This window comes from Cherax quadricarinatus, chromosome 100 (genome assembly GCF_038502225.1).
Source record: "Cherax quadricarinatus isolate ZL_2023a chromosome 100, ASM3850222v1, whole genome shotgun sequence".
Classification (NCBI taxonomy): Eukaryota; Metazoa; Arthropoda; class Malacostraca; order Decapoda; family Parastacidae; genus Cherax; species Cherax quadricarinatus.
Window position 1 is genome coordinate 3,481,496 of NC_091391.1, and position 21,633 is coordinate 3,503,128.

At 38.0% G+C, this 21,633-nt stretch overlaps 1 protein-coding gene across 2 annotated transcripts in view; it reads left to right on the forward strand.

The window, feature by feature from the left end:
* The window catches only part of LOC128704691 (C-Maf-inducing protein), a 616,555-nt gene that overhangs the window by 331,940 nt on the left and 262,982 nt on the right, over positions 1-21,633 (forward strand). For both annotated transcript variants that reach the window (XM_070079595.1, XM_070079596.1), the window contains exon 2: positions 3,237-3,368. In XM_070079595.1, coding sequence (XP_069935696.1) covers positions 3,237-3,368 — 132 coding nt within the window. The remainder of the gene's footprint in view (positions 1-3,236; positions 3,369-21,633) is intronic.

Consider the following 21,633-nt stretch of genomic DNA (forward strand, 5'->3'; position numbering starts at 1 on the left):
ACACATATAGACATCCCGACCAGCGAACCAGGTGCTAGAGTGCCAAAGTTGTGAAGCGGTGTCTGGCACTCGTGGAAAAAATTAACAGGCTTACCTCAAGTCTGGTCGCTCACAGTTCTCACTGTCGTCCTTATAATATTTGTTTATGCAAATATATGTACAAGGTATACAAGTACATGTACAAGGTATACAAGTATATGTACAAGGTATACCAGTACATGTACAAGGCATACAAGTATATGTACAAGGTATACAAGTATATGTACAAGGTATACCAGTACATGTACAAGGTATACATGTACATGTACAAGGTATACAAGTACATGTACAAGGTATACCGGTACATGTACAAGGTATACCAGTACATGTACAAGGTATACCAGTACATGTACAAGGTATACAGACCATAGCTGACATCAGTAACATACTACACATGCCTTGTTATGCACAACATTTTGGGCAAATTAGGTGAATTTTGTCCCCAGGGTGCGACTCACACCAGTCTACTAACCCCCAGGTACCTACTTACTGCTAGGTGAACAGTGACAGAAGGTGTCTTAAGGTTACATGCCCCCAATGCTTCCACCAGTACCGGAAATCGAACCACGGACCTTAATATGTAACCTAAGTGCGCTACGAACCGAGCTCTAGATATGTATATTGCACACATATTTGCCAGTATTTTTTAAGTAATTGAATTCACTGTCTACTTTTTTCTGCCTTCTTGCTTATTCCTACCTTGTTATCGTGCTGACGCAGCTGTGAACAGGTGTCCAGGATACAAGACCTCACATGGTTCCTAACATATTTTAAACTCCTCAAGTTATTATTTCTTCAGTTTTCATTGATCATCACAATGTTGGCAATGGCCACGGGAAGGCCGAGTCCACAACGGATCCGAGTCTGCAGTGGATGATGCGGTGCTATGGTAAGCCAGTGGAAGGCCTCGGTCAGATGGCCAAAGGTCTCAGCTTAATCTCAAGACCAATTACCTCCAGTTTCATCAGTCCCTCAGTACAGGACACAGGAAGAAGCTGATATATGACCCATATGGATGAACAGAAATATAAAAATAATCCGAACGTAAGAACCTTGAAACTTAGCACGACGTTTCTGTCTGACTTGGATGACCCCTGCAGATTTAAAGGTATCGATAATAATAAACGAGGATAGTGAGGCTCAAGTTAGAGTATGTAGGAAAGAGGGAAATTATTTCCCAGTAAAAGTAGGCCTTAGACAAGGATGTGTGATGTCACCGTGGTTGTTTAATATATTTATAGATGGGGTTGTAAGAGAAGTAAATGCAAGGGTCTTGGCAAGAGGTGTGGAGTTAAAAGATAAAGAATCACACATAAAGTGGGAGTTGTCACAGTTGCTCTTTGCTGATGACACTGTGCTCTTGGGAGATTCTGAAGAAAAGTTGCAGAGATTGGTGGATGAATTTGGTAGGGCATGTAAAAGAAGAAAATTAAAAGTGAATATAGGAAAGAGTAAGTTTATGAGGTTAACAAAAAGATTAGGTGATGAAAGATTGGATATCAGATTGGAGGGAGAGAGTATGGAGGAGGTGAATGTATTCAGATATTTGGGAGTGGACGTGTCAGCAGATGGGTCTATGAAAGATGAGGTGAATCATAGAATTGATGAGAGGAAAAGGGTGAGTGGTGCACTTAGGAGTCTGTGGAGACAAAGAACTTTGTCCTTGGAGGCAAAGAGGGGAATGTATGAGAGTATAGTTTTACCAACGCTCTTATATGGGTGTGAAGCGTGGGTGATGAATGTTGCAGCGAGGAGAAGGCTGGAGGCAGTGGAGATGTCATGTCTGAGGGCAATGTGTGGTGTGAATATAATGCAGAGAATTCGTAGTTTGGAAGTTAGGAGGAGGTGCAGAATTACCAAAACTGTTGTCCAGAGGGCTGAGGAAGGGTTGTTGAGGTGGTTCGGACATGTAGAGAGAATGGAGCGAAACAGAATGACTTCAAGAGTGTATCAGTCTGTAGTGGAAGGAAGGCGGGGTAGGGGTCGGCCTAGGAAAGGTTGGAGAGAGGGGGTAAAGGAGGTTTTGTGTGCGAGGGGTTTGGACTTCCAGCAGGCATGCGTGAGCGTGTTTGATAGGAGTGAATGGAGACAAATGGTTTTTAATACTTGACGTGCTGTTGGAGTGTGAGCAAAGTAACATTTATGAAGGGGTTCAGGGAAACCGGCAGGCCGGACTTGAGTCCTGGAGATGGGAAGTACAGTGCCTGCACTCTGAAGGAGGGGTGTTAATGTTGCAGTTTAAAAACTGTAGTGTAAAGCACCCTTCTGGCAAGACAGTGATGGAGTGAATGATGGTGAAAGTTTTTCTTTTTCGGGCCACCCTGCCTTGGTGGACCACCCTGCCTTGGTGGGCCACCCTGCCTTGGTGGACCACCCTGCCTTGGTGGACCACCCTGCCTTGGTGGACCACCCTGCCTTGGTGGACCACCCTGCCTTGGTGGACCACCCTGCCTTGGTGGGCCACCCTGCCTTGGTGGGAATCGGCCAGTGTGATAATAAAAAAATAAATAATAATAATAATAATAATAATAATAATAATAATAATAATAATAATAATAATAATAATAATAATAATAATAATAATAATAATAATAATAATAATAATAATAATAATAATAATAATAATAATACTCATATACTCAGCTTCCACTCCCTCATCACCCACCTTCCTAAGAACAGAGCACTGCAGTAGGTCTACTGGCCCATATTAGGCAGCTCCATCTCACAATCAACCTGACTCACTCATGTATCTAACTAAGACGTTATAGAAGATTAAAATACTAGCTACCCTGACTCCATTTTACAATCTGTTCCAGTCAGTGTATATCATACACGTGACATACACTCAGATATGTATATCACATGCATGATATACACCTCTCAGTGTAGGTTTCCAGCCTAATTCACAAAGGAACACTTACAATATATATACGAATTTTGATGAGGCCTTTTCAAGGATATATACACCGAGAGATGTCTGAATGTACATATCCTGAGAATTTACATTAATCACTATTTTAGGCACTAAAGTATTCTTGACAAACAGTCTCAATGATTCTCGTACCTATTTTTTTTTAGCTAAAATACGTAAATTATCGCAATTTTAATCATCCATGGGAAAAAGGCGAATTACATTATTTCACGTTTTATATACAGTCTTAAAACTCCGCTGACCAAGCCTTCACTTGCTCCTGCAGGCGACGGGACTGCTGGAGTCGCTGGTGCAGTACTCGCAGATTGAGGAGGTACACGTGGTGGTACCCTGCGGGGCATCAGGGCACAAGTTCTGCGTCAGAGTCATCGTCAGGGACGGCGCCCTCCTCCTCCAGGTAAACAAACACCTTGTCGAGTTTTTTTGTCTCCCTTGGCTTACCGCCAGCACTGACGCGGCTGCACTCTACCCTGCATTTCTCTTTATTTATGTGTGTGCATATGTATATATATATATATATATATATATATATATATATATATATATATATATATATATATATATATATATATATATATATATATATATATATATATATATATGTATTGTATATAGTTTCTGTATTAATACCAATATTAGATTATATATTCACGGGGAAGGGAGAGCATACAACACCTGGCGAATGGGTATTACTCGGGTTTGATCCAAGAAAAGGGAAGGTAACTGATTCCTTGAATCACGAGCCCTTGACCAGCATCAAGGGAGAAGAGTCACTAGGGCAGGGCTGGTGTAACCTGTTTCCTTGGAGATGAGAGGGAGTTCCCCCCCAGTGTCTGTTTGTATACCCACCCTGGTGTGTGTACTCTCCTAGCTGTGCTTGCTGGGGTTGAGTCACAGCTCGTGTGTGTGTGTGTGTGTGTGTGTGTGTGTGTGTGTGTGTGTGTGTGTGTGTGTGTGTGTGTGTGTGTGTGTGTGAGTGTGTGTGTGTGTGTGTGTGTGTGTGTGTGTGTGTGTGTGTGTGTGTGTGTGTGTGTGTGCGTGTGTGTGTGTGTGTGTGTGTGTGTGTGCGTGTGTGTGTGTGTGCGTGTGTGTGTGTGTGTGTGTGTGTGTGTGTGTGTGTGTGTGTGTGCGTGTGTGTGTGTGTGTGTGTGTGTGTGTGCGTGTGTGTGTGTGTGCGTGTGTGTGTGTGTGTGTGTGTGTGTGTGTGTGTGTGAGAGAGAGAGAGAGACCACGACCACGGTCGCTTCACATAAAACCATATTAAATTCGCGACTATATCTGCTTGCCACTTGCCTGACACCATGTCAATGATGAACGAACAAGGTCTTAAGAAGCAAGATTGTCATTCGCGATGGATTCACAATTGCACAACCCAGGTCAAAACGAGTTCTGAACAGGTAGCTCCTGTCTCTCACAAGTACCGGACCATTACGACATGCTCTTGGATACACTGGAAGATTAAATGGTGATGTAGCGTAGACGAACTTTCCGAAATAATTCGACAACTGTGGACTTGGAATGCCTTTAACTTTCGCCAGGTTCGTCTGGTGCTTACTTGGTCAACCAAGTTGTTGCTATTAGTGACTCGCTGCCCCACATACCCATCACAGCCTGGAAATATAAACACAAATGCAGTATAATGTGATCCTTTATTGACTACGTTTCGCCCACACAGTGGGCTTTTTCAAGTCACAAACAGTTCTGCTTGTGACTTGAAAAAGCCCACTGTGTGGGCGAAACGTAGTCGATGGGGGATCACATTGTGCTGCATTTGTGTTTATATTGCCATTGTGTCGGTGTTTTATACCATTTATTTCCATTAACAAGGTCTTGAGGATGTCTCTCCAAGAGAGAACCCGCAGTAATGGATTTAAATTAGATAAGTTTAGATTTAGAAAGGACATAGGAAAGTATTGGTTTGGAAATAGGGTAGTTGATGAGTGGAACAGTCTACCTAGTTGGGTTATTGAGGCTAGGACTTTGGGTAGTTTCAAATTTAGGTTGGATAAGTACATGAGTGGGAGGGGTTGGATTTGAGAGGGACTTGCACATCAGAGCTTATTTCTTGGGTGGCATTGAAAATTGGGTTGGTCAAATGTTTTGTTAGTGGGATGAATTGTAAAGGACCTGCCTAGTATGGGCCAACAGGCCTCCTGCAGTGTTCCTCCTTTCTTATGTTCTTATGTTATTTATTTCCATCACAGCCTGGTTGATCTGGCACCTGTTGAAAGATACTCAATTTCCTCTTCAAGGCTTCTACACTTATTCCAGCAGTGTTTCTGATATCTTCTGGTAAGATGTTGAATAATCTGGGACCCCGGATGTTGATACAGTGTTTCCTTATTGTGCTCACCGCACCCCTACTTTTTTACTGGGCTTATCCACCAACCTCGGAGAAGCAATAAGAACATAAGAATGTAGGAACACTGCAGAAGGCCTACTGGCCCATACGAGGCAGGTCCTTATCAAAACGACATCTACCTAAAGCTACTCAAGAAATAACTCCCGTACCCCATGACACCAATCAAACCCAGCCCCTCCCACTCATATATTTGTCCAGTCTCTTCTTAAAGCTACCCAAGGTCCTAGCCTCTATCACCCCACTGGGAAGACTGTTCCACGCATCTACAACTCTGGTAGAAAACCAACTTAAATCCATTATTCCTGGTTCTTACCTGGTTCGACACCCTCAGTACTTCATTAATATCTCCCTTGTTTATGTAAAGTAAAAGGACACAAGTGAAACTAATGTGACATTTATTGTGGCAACGTTTCGCTCTCCAGGAGCTTTATCAAGCCATTACAAACAATACATGGACACAGAGGGTATATAAAGGCTCTGAGTGAGGTTGCACTTGTGTCCTTTTACTTTACATATTGTCGGTAATTCCCTTGTTTATGCCCGTCATCCACTTATACACTTCAATGATATCTCCCCTCATTCTACGCCTCTCCAGAGAGTGGAGATTTAAGGCTTAAAGTCTATCTTCATACGGGAGGTTCCTTACACAGTAAATCATTTTAGTTGCCGTGTTCCTCCCTTAAGTCAATGTGACCTGACCTGACTAGGTTGGGTGCATTGGCTTAAGCCGGTAGGAGACTTGGACCTGCCTCGCATGGGCCAGTAGGCCTTCTGCAGTGTTCCTTCGTTCTTATGTTCTTATGTTCTCTGTATGTTCTCTGAAGATTGAGACACTTATGCAGCATATGGGAATCTTTATTCAGGAAACGTTTCGCCACACAGTGGCTTCATCAGTCCAATACAAAGAGGAAGGCGTAAGGAGAGGAGGAGTATGAGGTAATCAGTCCCTCAGCCTGGAGTCGATGTGTTCAGTCCATCAATCTTGTAGAATGTACAGCATAGGGCCGTAGACGTGGCTTATATACTGTAGTGAGGTGACTTGAAGCAGACGGAGGCGGGATCATAGTGGTACCATCCACTAGTCGAAGTAGGTCTTTGTCCAAAGGTTGAACAAGCGTTGAAGAATTCTTTGTAACAAGACCCCATGATGCTGCCGTCTTGTTACAAAGAATTCTTCAACATTTGTTCAACCTTTGGACGAAGACCTACTTCGACTAGTGGATGGTACCACTATGACCCCGCCTCCTCCTGCTTCACCTCACCTGACTACTTCGACTAGTGGATGGTACCACTATGACCCCGCCTCCTCCTGCTTCACCTCACCTGACTACTTCTACTAGTGGATGGTACCACTATGACCCCGCCTCCATCTGCTTCACGTCACCTCACTACAGTATATAAGCCACGTCTACGGCCCTATGCTGTACATTCTACAAGATTGATGGACTGAACACATCGACTCCAGGTTGAGGGACTGATTACCTCATTCTCCTCCTCTCCTTACGCCTTCCTCTTTGTATTGGACTGATGAAGCCACTGTGTGGCGAAACGTTTCCTGAATAAAGATTCCCATATGCTGCATAAGTGTCTCAATCTTCAACTTGTCGGTTTTTCAAACCATTCATCACAATAAGAAATGTGCTGGATATTAAGTCAGTGTGACCTGACCTGACTAGGTTGGGTGCATTGGCTTAAGCCGGTAGGAGACTTGGACCTGCCTCACATGGGCCAGTAGGCCTTCTGCAGTGTTCCTTCGTTCTTATGTTCTTCTTATATGGCATTAAATTTATGAAAACGTTTCGCCCACCCTTCTGACATCGTCCCTGGCGAGCTAACGTTCATGGAACTCAAGTATGTGTCACGATTTTCTATCATCCTGGTCCCAGACCAGTGTCCTGATCAACAAGACTGTTGGTGCTATGTATACACTGCATGTAAACACTTCACACGCACACATATGTGCGTGTACATGTGTATGTACATGTGTGTGCACGTTCGTACAAAGGTCTCAACCCATGAATACTTTCCAAACACACAAACATACAAACATGTCGTAAATGTCATAAACACGTCTCAAACACGTTTTATACTAGTCTTAAAGTGTTAAAAACACAAACGCGCATCAAATACGTCACATACACGTACATAACACACCCACGTCATATACCCGTACGTCATATCCACGTTACACACCCGTACGTCACATCCACGTTACACAACTGTACGTCACATCCACGTTACACACGTCCGTCACATCCACGTTACACAACCGTACGTCACATCCACGTTGCACAACTGTACGTCACATCCACGTTACACACGTACGTCACATCCACGTTACACAACCGTACGTCACATCCACGTTACACAACTGTACGTCACATCCACGTTACACACGTCCGTCACATCCATGTTACACAACCGTACGTCACATCCACGTTACACAACTGTACGTCACATCCACGTTACACACGTATGTCACATCCACGTTACACAACCGTACGTCACATCCACGTTACACAACCGTACGTCACATCCACGTTACACAACCGTACGTCACATCCACGTTACACACGTACGTCACATCCACGTTACACACACGTACGTCACATCCACGTTACACACCCGTACATCACATCCACGTTACACACACGTACGTCACATCCACGTTACACACACGTACGTCACATCCACGTTACACACCCGTACGTCACATCCACGTTACACACACGTACGTCACATCCACGTTACACACTCGTACATCGCATCCACGTTACACACCCATATGTCACATCCACGTCACACACCCACACTTACGTCACAAACGTCACTCATATACGTCACAAAAATCTACTGTTTTTCCATCTATATTGTTCCAGGAAATAACTACAACATAGACGTGACATTCCTAATTTTCCTGTTTTTTCCCACCAGTTTCTGCGTCAAGGAACAGACGTCGACAGGACAACTTTCTCAGAAACGCCTCAGCTGCCTGGATGACGTCGTAAGACGTCAGAGAGGCAGCTGCATCCTCATTGAATGCATTTTCCTCGTAATTAAACGTATTCTCCTCGTCATTAAACGCATCATCCTCGTCACTAAATCCTTTCCGCCATTAGACGCATCTTCCTTGGCCTCTGATATACCTGTGAAGAGTTTTAAGAAATTTTTCCTGATCAACCAGGCTGTTGGTGCTGGCAGCCCACTGGAGCACACACAAGGGGCCAGGGGATCGACCCCTGCAACCACAAATGGGTGAGTACATCCACCACAGCCCTACTCCTAGCTCATTTACACCCTCCTGCTTCCTAGCAGGGGAACGCTAAACCCGTAAGGCGTCACACAGGTCTAACCCCCTGGGAGGAGAGATCCAATTCCTGGGATCAAGAACCCACTAGAGACAATTCGTTTCCATTTAAGGATGACATTCACTTTATGGGAGAGAGAGACCTATACATCATACAACTGAAGTATACAACAGTGATCTTGTATCATACAACAAAGACATACAACAGTGATCTTGTATCATACAACATTGATCTTGTATCATACAACAGTGATCTTGTATCATACAACAAAGACATACAACAGTGATCTTGTATCATACAACATTGATCTTGTATCATACAACAGTGATCTTGTATCATACAACAAAGACATACAACAGTGATCTTGTATCATACAACAAAGACATACAACGGTGATCTTGTATCATACAACATTGATCTTGTATCATACAACAGTGATCTTGTATCATACAACAGTGATCTTGTATCATACAACAGTGATCTTGTATCATACAACAGTGATCTTGTATCATACAACAGTGATCTTGTATCATACAACAGTGATCTTGTATCATACAACAGTGATCTTGTATCATACAACAGTGATATTGTATCATACAACAGTGATCTTGTATCATACAACAGTGATCTTGTATCATACAACAGTGATCTTGTATCATACAACAAAGACATACAACGGTGATCTTGTATCATACAACAGTGATCTTGTATCATACAACAAAGACATACAACAGTGATCTTGTATCATACAACAAAGACATACAACGGTGATCTTGTATCATACAACATTGATCTTGTATCATACAACAGTGATCTTGTATCATACAACAGTGATCTTGTATCATACAACAGTGATCCTGTATCATACAACAGTGATATTGTATCATACAACAGTGATCTTGTATCATACAACAGTGATCTTGTATCATACAACAGTGATCTTGTATCATACAACAGTGATCTTGTATCATACAACAAAGACATACAACAGTGATCTTGTATCATACAACAAAGACATACAACAGTGATCTTGTATCATACAACTGTGATCTTGTATCATACAACAAAGACATACAACAGTGATTTTGTATCATACAACAAAGACATACAACAGTGATCTTGTATCATACAACAGTGATCTTGTATCATACAACAGTGATCTGGTATCATACAACAAAGACATACAACGGTGATCTTGTATCATACAACAGTGATCTTGTATCATACAACAAAGACATGCAACGGCGATCTTGTATCATACAACAGTGATCTTGTATCATACAACAGTGATCTTGTATCATACAACAAAGACATACAACAGTGATTTTGTATCATACAACAAAGACATACAACAGTGATCTTGTATCATACAACAGTGATCTTGTATCATACAACAGTGATCTTGTATCATACAACAAAGACATACAACAGTGATCTTGTATCATACAACAGTGATCTTGTATCATACAACAGTGATCTTGTATCATACAACAAAGACATACAACAGTGATCTTGTATCATACAACAGTGATCCTGTATCATACAACAGTGATATTGTATCATACAACAGTGATCTTGTATCATACAACAGTGATCTTGTATCATACAACAGTGATCTTGTATCATACAACAAAGACATACAACGGTGATCTTGTATCATACAACAGTGATCTTGTATCATACAACAAAGACATACAACAGTGATCTTGTATCATACAACATTGATCTTGTATCATACAACAGTGATCTTGTATCATACAACAGTGATCTTGTATCATACAACAAAGACATACAACGGTGATCTTGTATCATACAACAGTGATCTTGTATCATACAACAAAGACATACAACGGTGATCTTGTATCATACAACAGTGATCCTGTATCATACAACAGTGATATTGTATCATACAACAGTGATCTTGTATCATACAACAGTGATCTTGTATCATACAACAGTGATCTTGTATCATACAACAGTGATCTTGTATCATACAACAGTGATCTTGTATCATACAACAGTGATCCTGTATCATACAACAGTGATATTGTATCATACAACAGTGATCTTGTATCATACAACAGTGATCTTGTATCATACAACAGTGATCTTGTATCATACAACAGTGATCTTGTATCATACAACAAAGACATACAACAGTGATCTTGTATCATACAACAAAGACATACAACAGTGATCTTGTATCATACAACTGTGATCTTGTATCATACAACAAAGACATACAACAGTGATTTTGTATCATACAACAAAGACATACAACAGTGATCTTGTATCATACAACAGTGATCTTGTATCATACAACAGTGATCTTGTATCATACAACAAAGACATACAACGGTGATCTTGTATCATACAACAGTGATCTTGTATCATACAACAAAGACATGCAACGGTGATCTTGTATCATACAACAGTGATCTTGTATCATACAACAGTGATCTTGTATCATACAACAAAGACATACAACAGTGATTTTGTATCATACAACAAAGACATACAACAGTGATCTTGTATCATACAACAGTGATCTTGTATCATACAACAGTGATCTTGTATCATACAACAAAGACATACAACAGTGATCTTGTATCATACAACAGTGATCTTGTATCATACAACAAAGACATACAACAGTGATCTTGTATCATACAACAGTGATCTTGTATCATACAACAGTGATCTTGTATCATACAACAGTGATCTTGTATCATACAACAGTGATCTTGTATCATACAACAGTGATCTTGTATCATACAACAGTGATCTTGTATCATACAACAGTGATCTTGTATCATACAACAGTGATCTTGTATCATACAACAGTGATCTTGTATCATACAACAGTGATCTTGTATCATACAACAAAGACATACAACAGTGATCTTGTATCATACAACAGTGATCTTGTATCATACAACAGTGATCTTGTATCATACAACAGTGATCTTGTATCATACAACAGTGATCTTGTATCATACAACGGTGATCTTGTATCATACAACAGTGATCTTGTATCATACAACAAAGACATACAACGGTGATCTTGTATCATACAACAGTGATCTTGTATCATACAACAAAGACATACAACGGTGATCTTGTATCATACAACAGTGATCTTGTATCATACAACAAAGACATACAACGGTGATCTTCTATCATATAACAGTGATCTTGTATCATACAACAGTGATCTTGTATCATACAACAAAGACATATAACAGTGATCTTGTATCATACAACAGTGATCTTGTATCATACAACAAAGACATACAACAGTGATCTTGTATCATACAACAGTGATCTTGTATCATACAACAGTGATCCTGTATCATACAACAAAGACATATAACAGTGATCTTGTATCATACAACAGTGATCTTGTATCATACAACAAAGACATATAACAGTGATCTTGTATCATACAACAGTGATCTTGTATCATACAACAAAGACATACAACAGTGATCTTGTATCATACAACAGTGATCTTGTATCATACAACAGCGATCTTGTATCATACAACAGTGATCCTGTATCATACATCAGAGTTAAGATAGTTAAGACACTCGTGCAACACTGACTGTCGCCAGTCAGTGTTGGTTTTGGTTTAGAAAGACACGTAAGCAAACACTATAACATATTTATTAGAAAACGTTTCGGTCCTGGGACCTTGATCAAGGTCCCAGGACCGAAACGTTTTCTAATAAATATGTTATAGTGTTTGCTTACGTGTTTTTTTAAACCAACTTGTCGGTATTTATTACCAAGGTTTATACCAGTGTTGTTTTGCTATATTAGTTTGTAAGTTGTATATATGTTACTATTATTAATATTTAAGTATATTTTCGTATTAGGTCAGTTTCTGTCCTTTTTTTCCTAATAATAATTAATATTGTAATAATGCTGGTAGAATTACCGACATGTCACTACAGACTGGCATGGTGCCAGATAAGTGGAAAATGGCAAATGTGATACCTATTTTCAAAGCAGGTGACAGGTCCTTAGCTTCCAACTATAGACCAATAAGACTCAAGAAATCGTAATGACACGATTGCAAACAAACCATACCCCCGGCCGGGATTGAACCCGCGGTCATAGAGTCTCAAAACTCCAGCCCGTCGTGGCTAGCTGGTCTAGAGGCTAACGCGACGGGCTGGAGTTTTGAGACTCTATGACCGCGGGTTCAATCCTGGCAGGGGGTATGGTTTTATAGACCAATAAGCCTAACCTCCATAGTGGGAAAATTTATGGAATCAATAATTGCCGAGGCAGTTCGTAGCCACCTTGAAAAGCATAAATTAATCAACGAATCTCAGCATGGTTTTACAAAGGGGCGTTCCTGCCTTACGAATTTATTAACTTTTTTCACTAAGGTATTTGAGGAGGTAGATCATGGTAATGAATAAGATATTGTGTATATGGACTTCAGTAAGGCTTTTGACAGGGTCCCACATCAGAGACTATTGAGGAAAATTAAAGCACATGGAATAGGAGGAGAAATTTTTTCCTGGATAGAGGCATGGTTGACAAATAGGCAGCAGAGAGTTTGCATAAATGGGGAGAAACCAGAGTGGGGAAGCGTCACGAGCGGTGTTCCACAGGGGTCAGTGTTGGGCCCCCTGCTGTTCACAATCTACATAAACGACTTAGATGAGGGCACAAAGAGCGACATCGGCAAGTTTGCCGATGACACCAAAATAGGCCGTCGAATTCATTCTGACGAGGACATTCGAGCACTCCAGGAAGATTTGAATAGACTGATGCAGTGGTCGGAGAAGTGGCAGATGCAGTTTAATATAGACAAATGCAAAGTTCTAAATGTTGGACAGGACAATAACCATGCCACATATAAACTAAATAATGTAGATCTTAATATTACGGATTGCGAAAAAGATTTAGGAGTTCTGGTTAGCAGTAATCTGAAACCAAGGCAACAGTGCATAAGTGTTCGCAATAAAGCTAATAGAATCCTTGGCTTCATATCAAGAAGCATAAATAATAGGAGTCCTCAGGTTGTTCTTCAACTCTATACATCCTTGGTTAGGCCTCATTTAGATTATGCTGCACAGTTTTGGTCACCGTATTACAGAATGGATATAAATTCTCTGGAAAAATGTACAAAGGAGGATGACAAAGTTGATCCCATGTATCAGAAACCTTCCCTATGAGGATAGACTAAGGGCCCTGAATCTGCACTCTCTAGAAAGACGTAGAATTAGGGGGGATATGATTGAGGTGTATAAGTGGAAGACAGGTATAAATAAAGGGGATGTAAATAGTGTGCTGAAAATATCTAGCCTAGACAGGACTCGCAGCAATGGTTTTAAGTTGGAAAAATTCAGATTCAGGAAGGATATAGGAAAGTACTGGTTTGGTAATAGAGTTGTGGATGAGTGGAACAAACTCCCAAGTACCGTTATAGAGGCCAGAACGTTGTGTAGCTTTAAAAATAGGTTGGATAAATACATGAGTGGATGTGGGTGGGTGTGAGTTGGACCTGATAGCTTGTGCTACCAGGTCGGTTGCCGTGTTCCTCCCTTAAGTCAATGTGACCTGACCTGAGTAGGTTGGGTGCATTGGCTTAAGCCGGTAGGAGACTTGGACCTGCCTCGCTTGGGCCAGTAGGCCTGCTGCGGTGTTCCTTCGTTCTTATGTTCTAAAAGGACACAAGTGAAACTGACATTTTTATTGTGGCAACGTTTCGCTCTCCAGGAGCTTTGTCAAGCCGTTACGGCGATACGTTGCCACAGTGTCACATTAGTTGCACTTGTATCCTTTTACTATACAATAATTAATATTGTTAATATATAGGTACATGCTGGTCCAAGGTTAATATTGTTAATATATAGGTACATGCTGGTCCAAGGTTAATATTGTTAATATATAGGTACATGCTGGTCCAAGGTTAATATTGTTAATATATAGGTACATGCTGGTCCAAGGTTAATATTGTTAATATATAGGTACATGCTGGTCCAAGGTTAATATTGTTAATATATAGGTACATGCTGTTCCAAGGTTAATATTGTTAATATATAGGTACATGCTGGTCCAAGGTTAATATTGTTAATATATAGGTACATGCTGGTCCAAGGTTAATATTGTTAATATATAGGTACATGCTGGTCCAAGGTTAATATTGTTAATATATAGGTACATGCTGGTCCAAGGTTAATATTGTTAATATATAGGTACATGCTGGTCCAAGGTTAATATTGTTAATATATAGGTACATGCTGGTCCAAGGTTAATATTGTTAATATATAGGTACATGCTGTTCCAAGGTTAATATTGTTAATATATAGGTACATGCTGGTCCAAGGTTAATATTGTTAATATATAGGTACATGCTGGTCCAAGGTTAATATTGTTAATATATAGGTACATGCTGGTCCAAGGTTAATATTGTTAATATATAGGTACATGCTGGTCCAAGGTTAATATTGTTAATATATAGGTACATGCTGGTCCAAGGTTAATATTGTTAATATATAGGTACATGCTGACCCAAGGTTAATATTGTTAATATATAGGTACATGCTGGTCCAAGGTTAATATTGTTAATATATAGGTACATGCTGGTCCAAGGTTAATATTGTTAATATATAGGTACATGCTGGCCCAAGGTTAATATTGTTAATATATAGGTACATGCTGGCCCAAGGTTAATATTGTTAATATATAGGTACATGCTGGTCCAAGGTTAATATTGTTTAATATATAGGTACATGCTGGTCCAAGGTTAATATTGTTAATATATAGGTACATGCTGACGCAAGGTTAATATTGTTAATATATAGGTACATGCTGACCCAAGGTTAATATTGTTAATATATACGTACATGCTGGTCCAAGGTTAATATTGTTAATATATGGGTACATGCTGGTCCAAGGTTAATATTGTTAATATATAGGTACATGCTGGTCCAAGGTTAATATTGTTAATATATAGGTACATGCTGGTCCAAGGTTAATATTGTTAATATATAGGTACATGCTGGCCCAAGGTTAATATTGTTAATATATAGGTACATGCTGGTCCAAGGTTAATATTGTTAATATATAGGTACATGCTGACCCAAGGTTAATATTGTTAATATATAGGTACATGCTGGTCCAAGGTTAATATTGTTAATATATAGGTACATGCTGGTCCAAGGTTAATATTGTTAATATATAGGTACATGCTGGCCCAAGGTTAATATTGTTAATATATAGGTACATGCTGGTCCAAGGTTAATATTGTTAATATATAGGTACATGCTGGTCCAAGGTTAATATTGTTAATATATAGGTACATGCTGGTCCAAGGTTAATATTGTTAATATATAGGTACATGCTGGTCCAAGGTTAATATTGTTAATATATAGGTACATGCTGGTCCAAGGTTAATATTGTTAATATATAGGTACATGCTTGTCCAAGGTTAATATTGTTAATATATAGGTACATGCTGGCCCAAGGTTAATATTGTTAATATATAGGTACATGCTGGTCCAAGGTTAATATTGTTAATATATAGGTACATGCTGGTCCAAGGTTAATATTGTTAATATATAGGTACATGCTGACCCAAGGTTAATATTGTTAATATATAGGTACATGCTGGCCCAAGGTTAATATTGTTAATATATAGGTACATACTGGTCCAAGGTTAATATTGTTTAATATATAGGTACATGCTGACCCAAGGTTAATATTGTTAATATATAGGTACATGCTGGCCCAAGGTTAATATTGTTAATATATAGGTACATGCTGGCCCAAGGTTAATATTGTTAATATATAGGTACATGCTGACCCAAGGTTAATATTGTTAATATATAGGTACATGCTGGCCCAAGGTTAATATTGTTAATATATAGGTACATGCTGACCCAAGGTTAATATTGTTAATATATAGGTACATGCTGGCCCAAGGTTAATATTGTTAATATATAGGTACATGCTGACCCAAGGTTAATATTGTTAATATATAGGTACATGCTGGCCCAAGGTTAATATTGTTAATATATAGGTACATGCTGGCCCAAGGTTAATATTGTTAATATATAGGTACATGCTGACCCAAGGTTAATATTGTTAATATATAGGTACATGCTGGCCCAAGGTTAATATTGTTAATATATAGGTACATGCTGGCCCAAGGTTAATATTGTTAATATATAGGTACATGCTGACCCAAGGTTAATATTGTTAATATATAGGTACATGCTGGCCCAAGGTTAATATTGTTAATATATAGGTACATGCTGGTCCAAGGTTAATATTGTTAATATATAGGTACATGCTGGTCCAAGGTTAATATTGTTAATATATAGGTACATGCTGGTCCAAGGTTAATATTGTTAATATATAGGTACATGCTGGTCCAAGGTTAATATTGTTAATATATAGGTACATGCTGGTCCAAGGTTAATATTGTTAATATATAGGTACATGCTGGTCCAAGGTTAATATTGTTAATATATAGGTACATGCTGGTCCAAGGTTAATATTGTTAATATATAGGTACATGCTGGTCCAAGGTTAATATTGTTAATATATAGGTACATGCTGGTCCAAGGTTAATATTGTTAATATATAGGTACATGCTGGTCCAAGGTTAATATTGTTAATATATAGGTACATGCTGGCCCAAGGTTAATATTGTTAATATATAGGTACATGCTGACCCAAGGTTAATATTGTTAATATATAGGTACATGCTGGCCCAAGGTTAATATTGTTAATATATAGGTACATGCTGGCCCAAGGTTAATATTGTTAATATATAGGTACATGCTGACCCAAGGTTAATATTGTTAATATATAGGTACATGCTGGCCCAAGGTTAATATTGTTAATATATAGGTACATGCTGGCCCAAGGTTAATATTGTTAATATATAGGTACATGCTGACCCAAGGTTAATATTGTTAATATATAGGTACATGCTGGCCCAAGGTTAATATTGTTAATATATAGGTACATGCTGGCCCAAGGTTAATATTGTTAATATATAGGTACATGCTGACCCAAGGTTAATATTGTTAATATATAGGTACATGCTGGCCCAAGGTTAATATTGTTAATATATAGGTACATGCTGGTCCAAGGTTAATATTGTTAATATATAGGTACATGCTGGCCCAAGGTTAATATTGTTAATATATAGGTACATGCTGGTCCAAGGTTAATATTGTTAATATATAGGTACATGCTGACCCAAGGTTAATATTGTTAATATATAGGTACATGCTGGCCCAAGGTTAATATTGTTAATATATAGGTACATGCTGGCCCAAGGTTAATATTGTTAATATATAGGTACATGCTGGTCCAAGGTTAATATTGTTAATATATAGGTACATGCTGGTCCAAGGTTAATATTGTTAATATATAAATACATGCTGGTCCAAGGTTAATATTGTTAATATATAGGTACATGCTGGTCCAAGGTTAATATTGTTAATATATAGGTACATGCTGGTCCAAGGTTAATATTGTTAATATATAGGTACATGCTGGTCCAAGGTTAATATTGTTAATATATAGGTACATGCTGGTCCAAGGTTAATATTGTTAATATATAGGTACATGCTGGTCCAAGGTTAATATTGTTAATATATAGGTACATGCTGGTCCAAGGTTAATATTGTTAATATATAGGTACATGCTGGTCCAAGGTTAATATTGTTAATATATAGGTACATGCTGGTCCAAGGTTAATATTGTTAATATATAGGTACATGCTGGTCCAAGGTTAATATTGTTAATATATAGGTACATGCTGGTCCAAGGTTAATATTGTTAATATATAGGTACATGCTGGTCCAAGGTTAATATTGTTAATATATAGGTACATGCTGGTCCAAGGTTAATATTGTTAATATATAGGTACATGCTTGTCCAAGGTTAATATTGTTAATATATAGGTACATGCTGTTCCAAGGTTAATATTGTTAATATATAGGTACACGCTGGTCCAAGGTTAATATTGTTAATATATAGGTACATGCTGGTCCAAGGTTAATATTGTTAATATATAGGTACACGCTTGTCCAAGGTTAATATTGTTAATATATAGGTACATGCTGTTCCAAGGTTAATATTGTTAATATATAGGTACACGCTGTTCCAAGGTTAATATTGTTAATATATAGGTACATGCTGACCCAAGGTTAATATTGTTAATATATAGGTACATGCTGGTCCAAGGTTAATATTGTTAATATATAGGTACATGCTGGCCCAAGGTTAATATTGTTAATATATAGGTACATGCTGGTCCAAGGTTAATATTGTTAATATATAGGTACACGCTGGTCCAAGGTTAATATTGTTAATATATAGGTACATGCTGGTCCAAGGTTAATATTGTTAATATATAGGTACATGCTGGTCCAAGGTTAATATTGTTAATATATAGGTACATGCTGGTCCAAGGTTAATATTGTTAATATATAGGTACATGCTGGTCCAAGGTTAATATTGTTAATATATAGGTACATGCTGGTCCAAGGTTAATATTGTTAATATATAGGTACATGCTGGTCCAAGGTTAATATTGTTAATATATAGGTACATGCTGTTCCAAGGTTAATATTGTTAATATATAGGTACATGCTGTTCCAAGGTTAATATTGTTAATATATAGGTACACGCTGTTCCAAGGTTAATATTGTTAATATATAGGTACATGCTGACCCAAGGTTAATATTGTTAATATATAGGTACATGCTGGTCCAAGGTTAATATTGTTAATATATAGGTACATGCTGGCCCAAGGTTAATATTGTTAATATATAGGTACATGCTGGTCCAAGGTTAATATTGTTAATATATAGGTACACGCTGGTCCAAGGTTAATATTGTTAATATATAGGTACATGCTGGTCCAAGGTTAATATTGTTAATATATAGGTACATGCTGGTCCAAGGTTAATATTGTTAATATATAGGTACATGCTGGTCCAAGGTTAATATTGTTAATATATAGGTACATGCTGGTCCAAGGTTAATATTGTTAATATATAGGTACATGCTGGTCCAAGGTTAATATTGTTAATATATAGGTACATGCTGGTCCAAGGTTAATATTGTTAATATATAGGTACATGCTGGTCCAAGGTTAATATTGTTAATATATAGGTACATGCTGGTCCAAGGTTAATATTGTTAATATATAGGTACATGCTGGTCCAAGGTTAATATTGTTAATATATAGGTACATGCTGGTCCAAGGTTAATATTGTTAATATATAGGTACATGCTGGTCCAAGGTTAATATTGTTAATATATAGGTACATGCTGGTCCAAGGTTAATATTGTTAATATATAGGTACATGCTGGCCCAAGGTTAATATTGTTAATATATAGGTACATGCTGGTCCAAGGTTAATATTGTTAATATATAGGTACATGCTGGTCCAAGGTTAATATTGTTAATATATAGGTACATGCTGGTCCAAGGTTAATATTGTTAATATATAGGTACATGCTGGTCCAAGGTTAATATTGTTAATATATAGGTACATGCTGGTCCAAGGTTAATATTGTTAATATATAGGTACATGCTGGTCCAAGGTTAATATTGTTAATATATAGGTACATGCTGGCCCAAGGTTAATATTGTTAATATATAGGTACATGCTGGCCCAAGGTTAATATTGTTAATATATAGGTACATGCTGGTCCAAGGTTAATATTGTTAATATATAGGTACATGCTGGTCCAAGGTTAATATTGTTAATATATAGGTACATGCTGGTCCAAGGTTAATATTGTTAATATATAGGTACATGCTGGCCCAAGGTTAATATTGTTAATATATAGGTACATGCTGGCCCAAGGTTAATATTGTTAATATATAGGTACATGCTGGTCCAAGGTTAATATTGTTAATATATAGGTACATGCTGGTCCAAGGTTAATATTGTTAATATATAGGTACATGCTGGTCCAAGGTTAATATTGTTAATATATAGGTACATGCTGTTCCAAGGTTAATATTGTTAATATATAGGTACATGCTGGTCCAAGGTTAATATTGTTAATATATAGGTACATGCTGGTCCAAGGTTAATATTGTTAATATATAGGTACATGCTGGTCCAAGGTTAATATTGTTAATATATAGGTACATGCTGGCCCAAGGTTAATATTGTTAATATATAGGTACATGCTGGTCCAAGGTTAATATTTTTAATATATAGGTACATGCTGGTCCAAGGTTAATATTGTTAATATATAGGTACATGCTGGTCCAAGGTTAATATTGTTAATATATAGGTACATGCTGGTCCAAGGTTAATATTGTTAATATATAGGTACATGCTGGTCCAAGGTTAATATTGTTAATATATAGGTACATGCTGGTCCAAGGTTAATATTGTTAATATATAGGTACATGCTGGTCCAAGGTTAATATTGTTTAATATATAGGTACATGCTGGTCCAAGGTTAATATTGTTAATATATAGGTACATGCTGGTCCAAGGTTAATATTGTTAATATATAGGTACATGCTGGTCCAAGGTTAATATTGTTTAATATATAGGTACATGCTGGTCCAAGGTTAATATTGTTAATATATAGGTACATGCTGGTCCAAGGTTAATATTGTTAATATATAGGTACATGCTGGTCCAAGGTTAATATTGTTAATATATAGGTACATGCTGGTCCAAGGTTAATATTGTTAATATATAGGTACATGCTGGTCCAAGGTTAATATTGTTAATATATAGGTACATGCTGGTCCAAGGTTAATATTGTTAATATATAGGTACATGCTGGTCCAAGGTTAATATTGTTAATATATAGGTACATGCTGGTCCAAGGTTAATATTGTTAATATATAGGTACATGCTGGTCCAAGGTTAATATTGTTAATATATAGGTACATGCTGGTCCAAGGTTAATATTGTTAATATATAGGTACATGCTGGTCCAAGGTTAATATTGTTAATATATAGGTACATGCT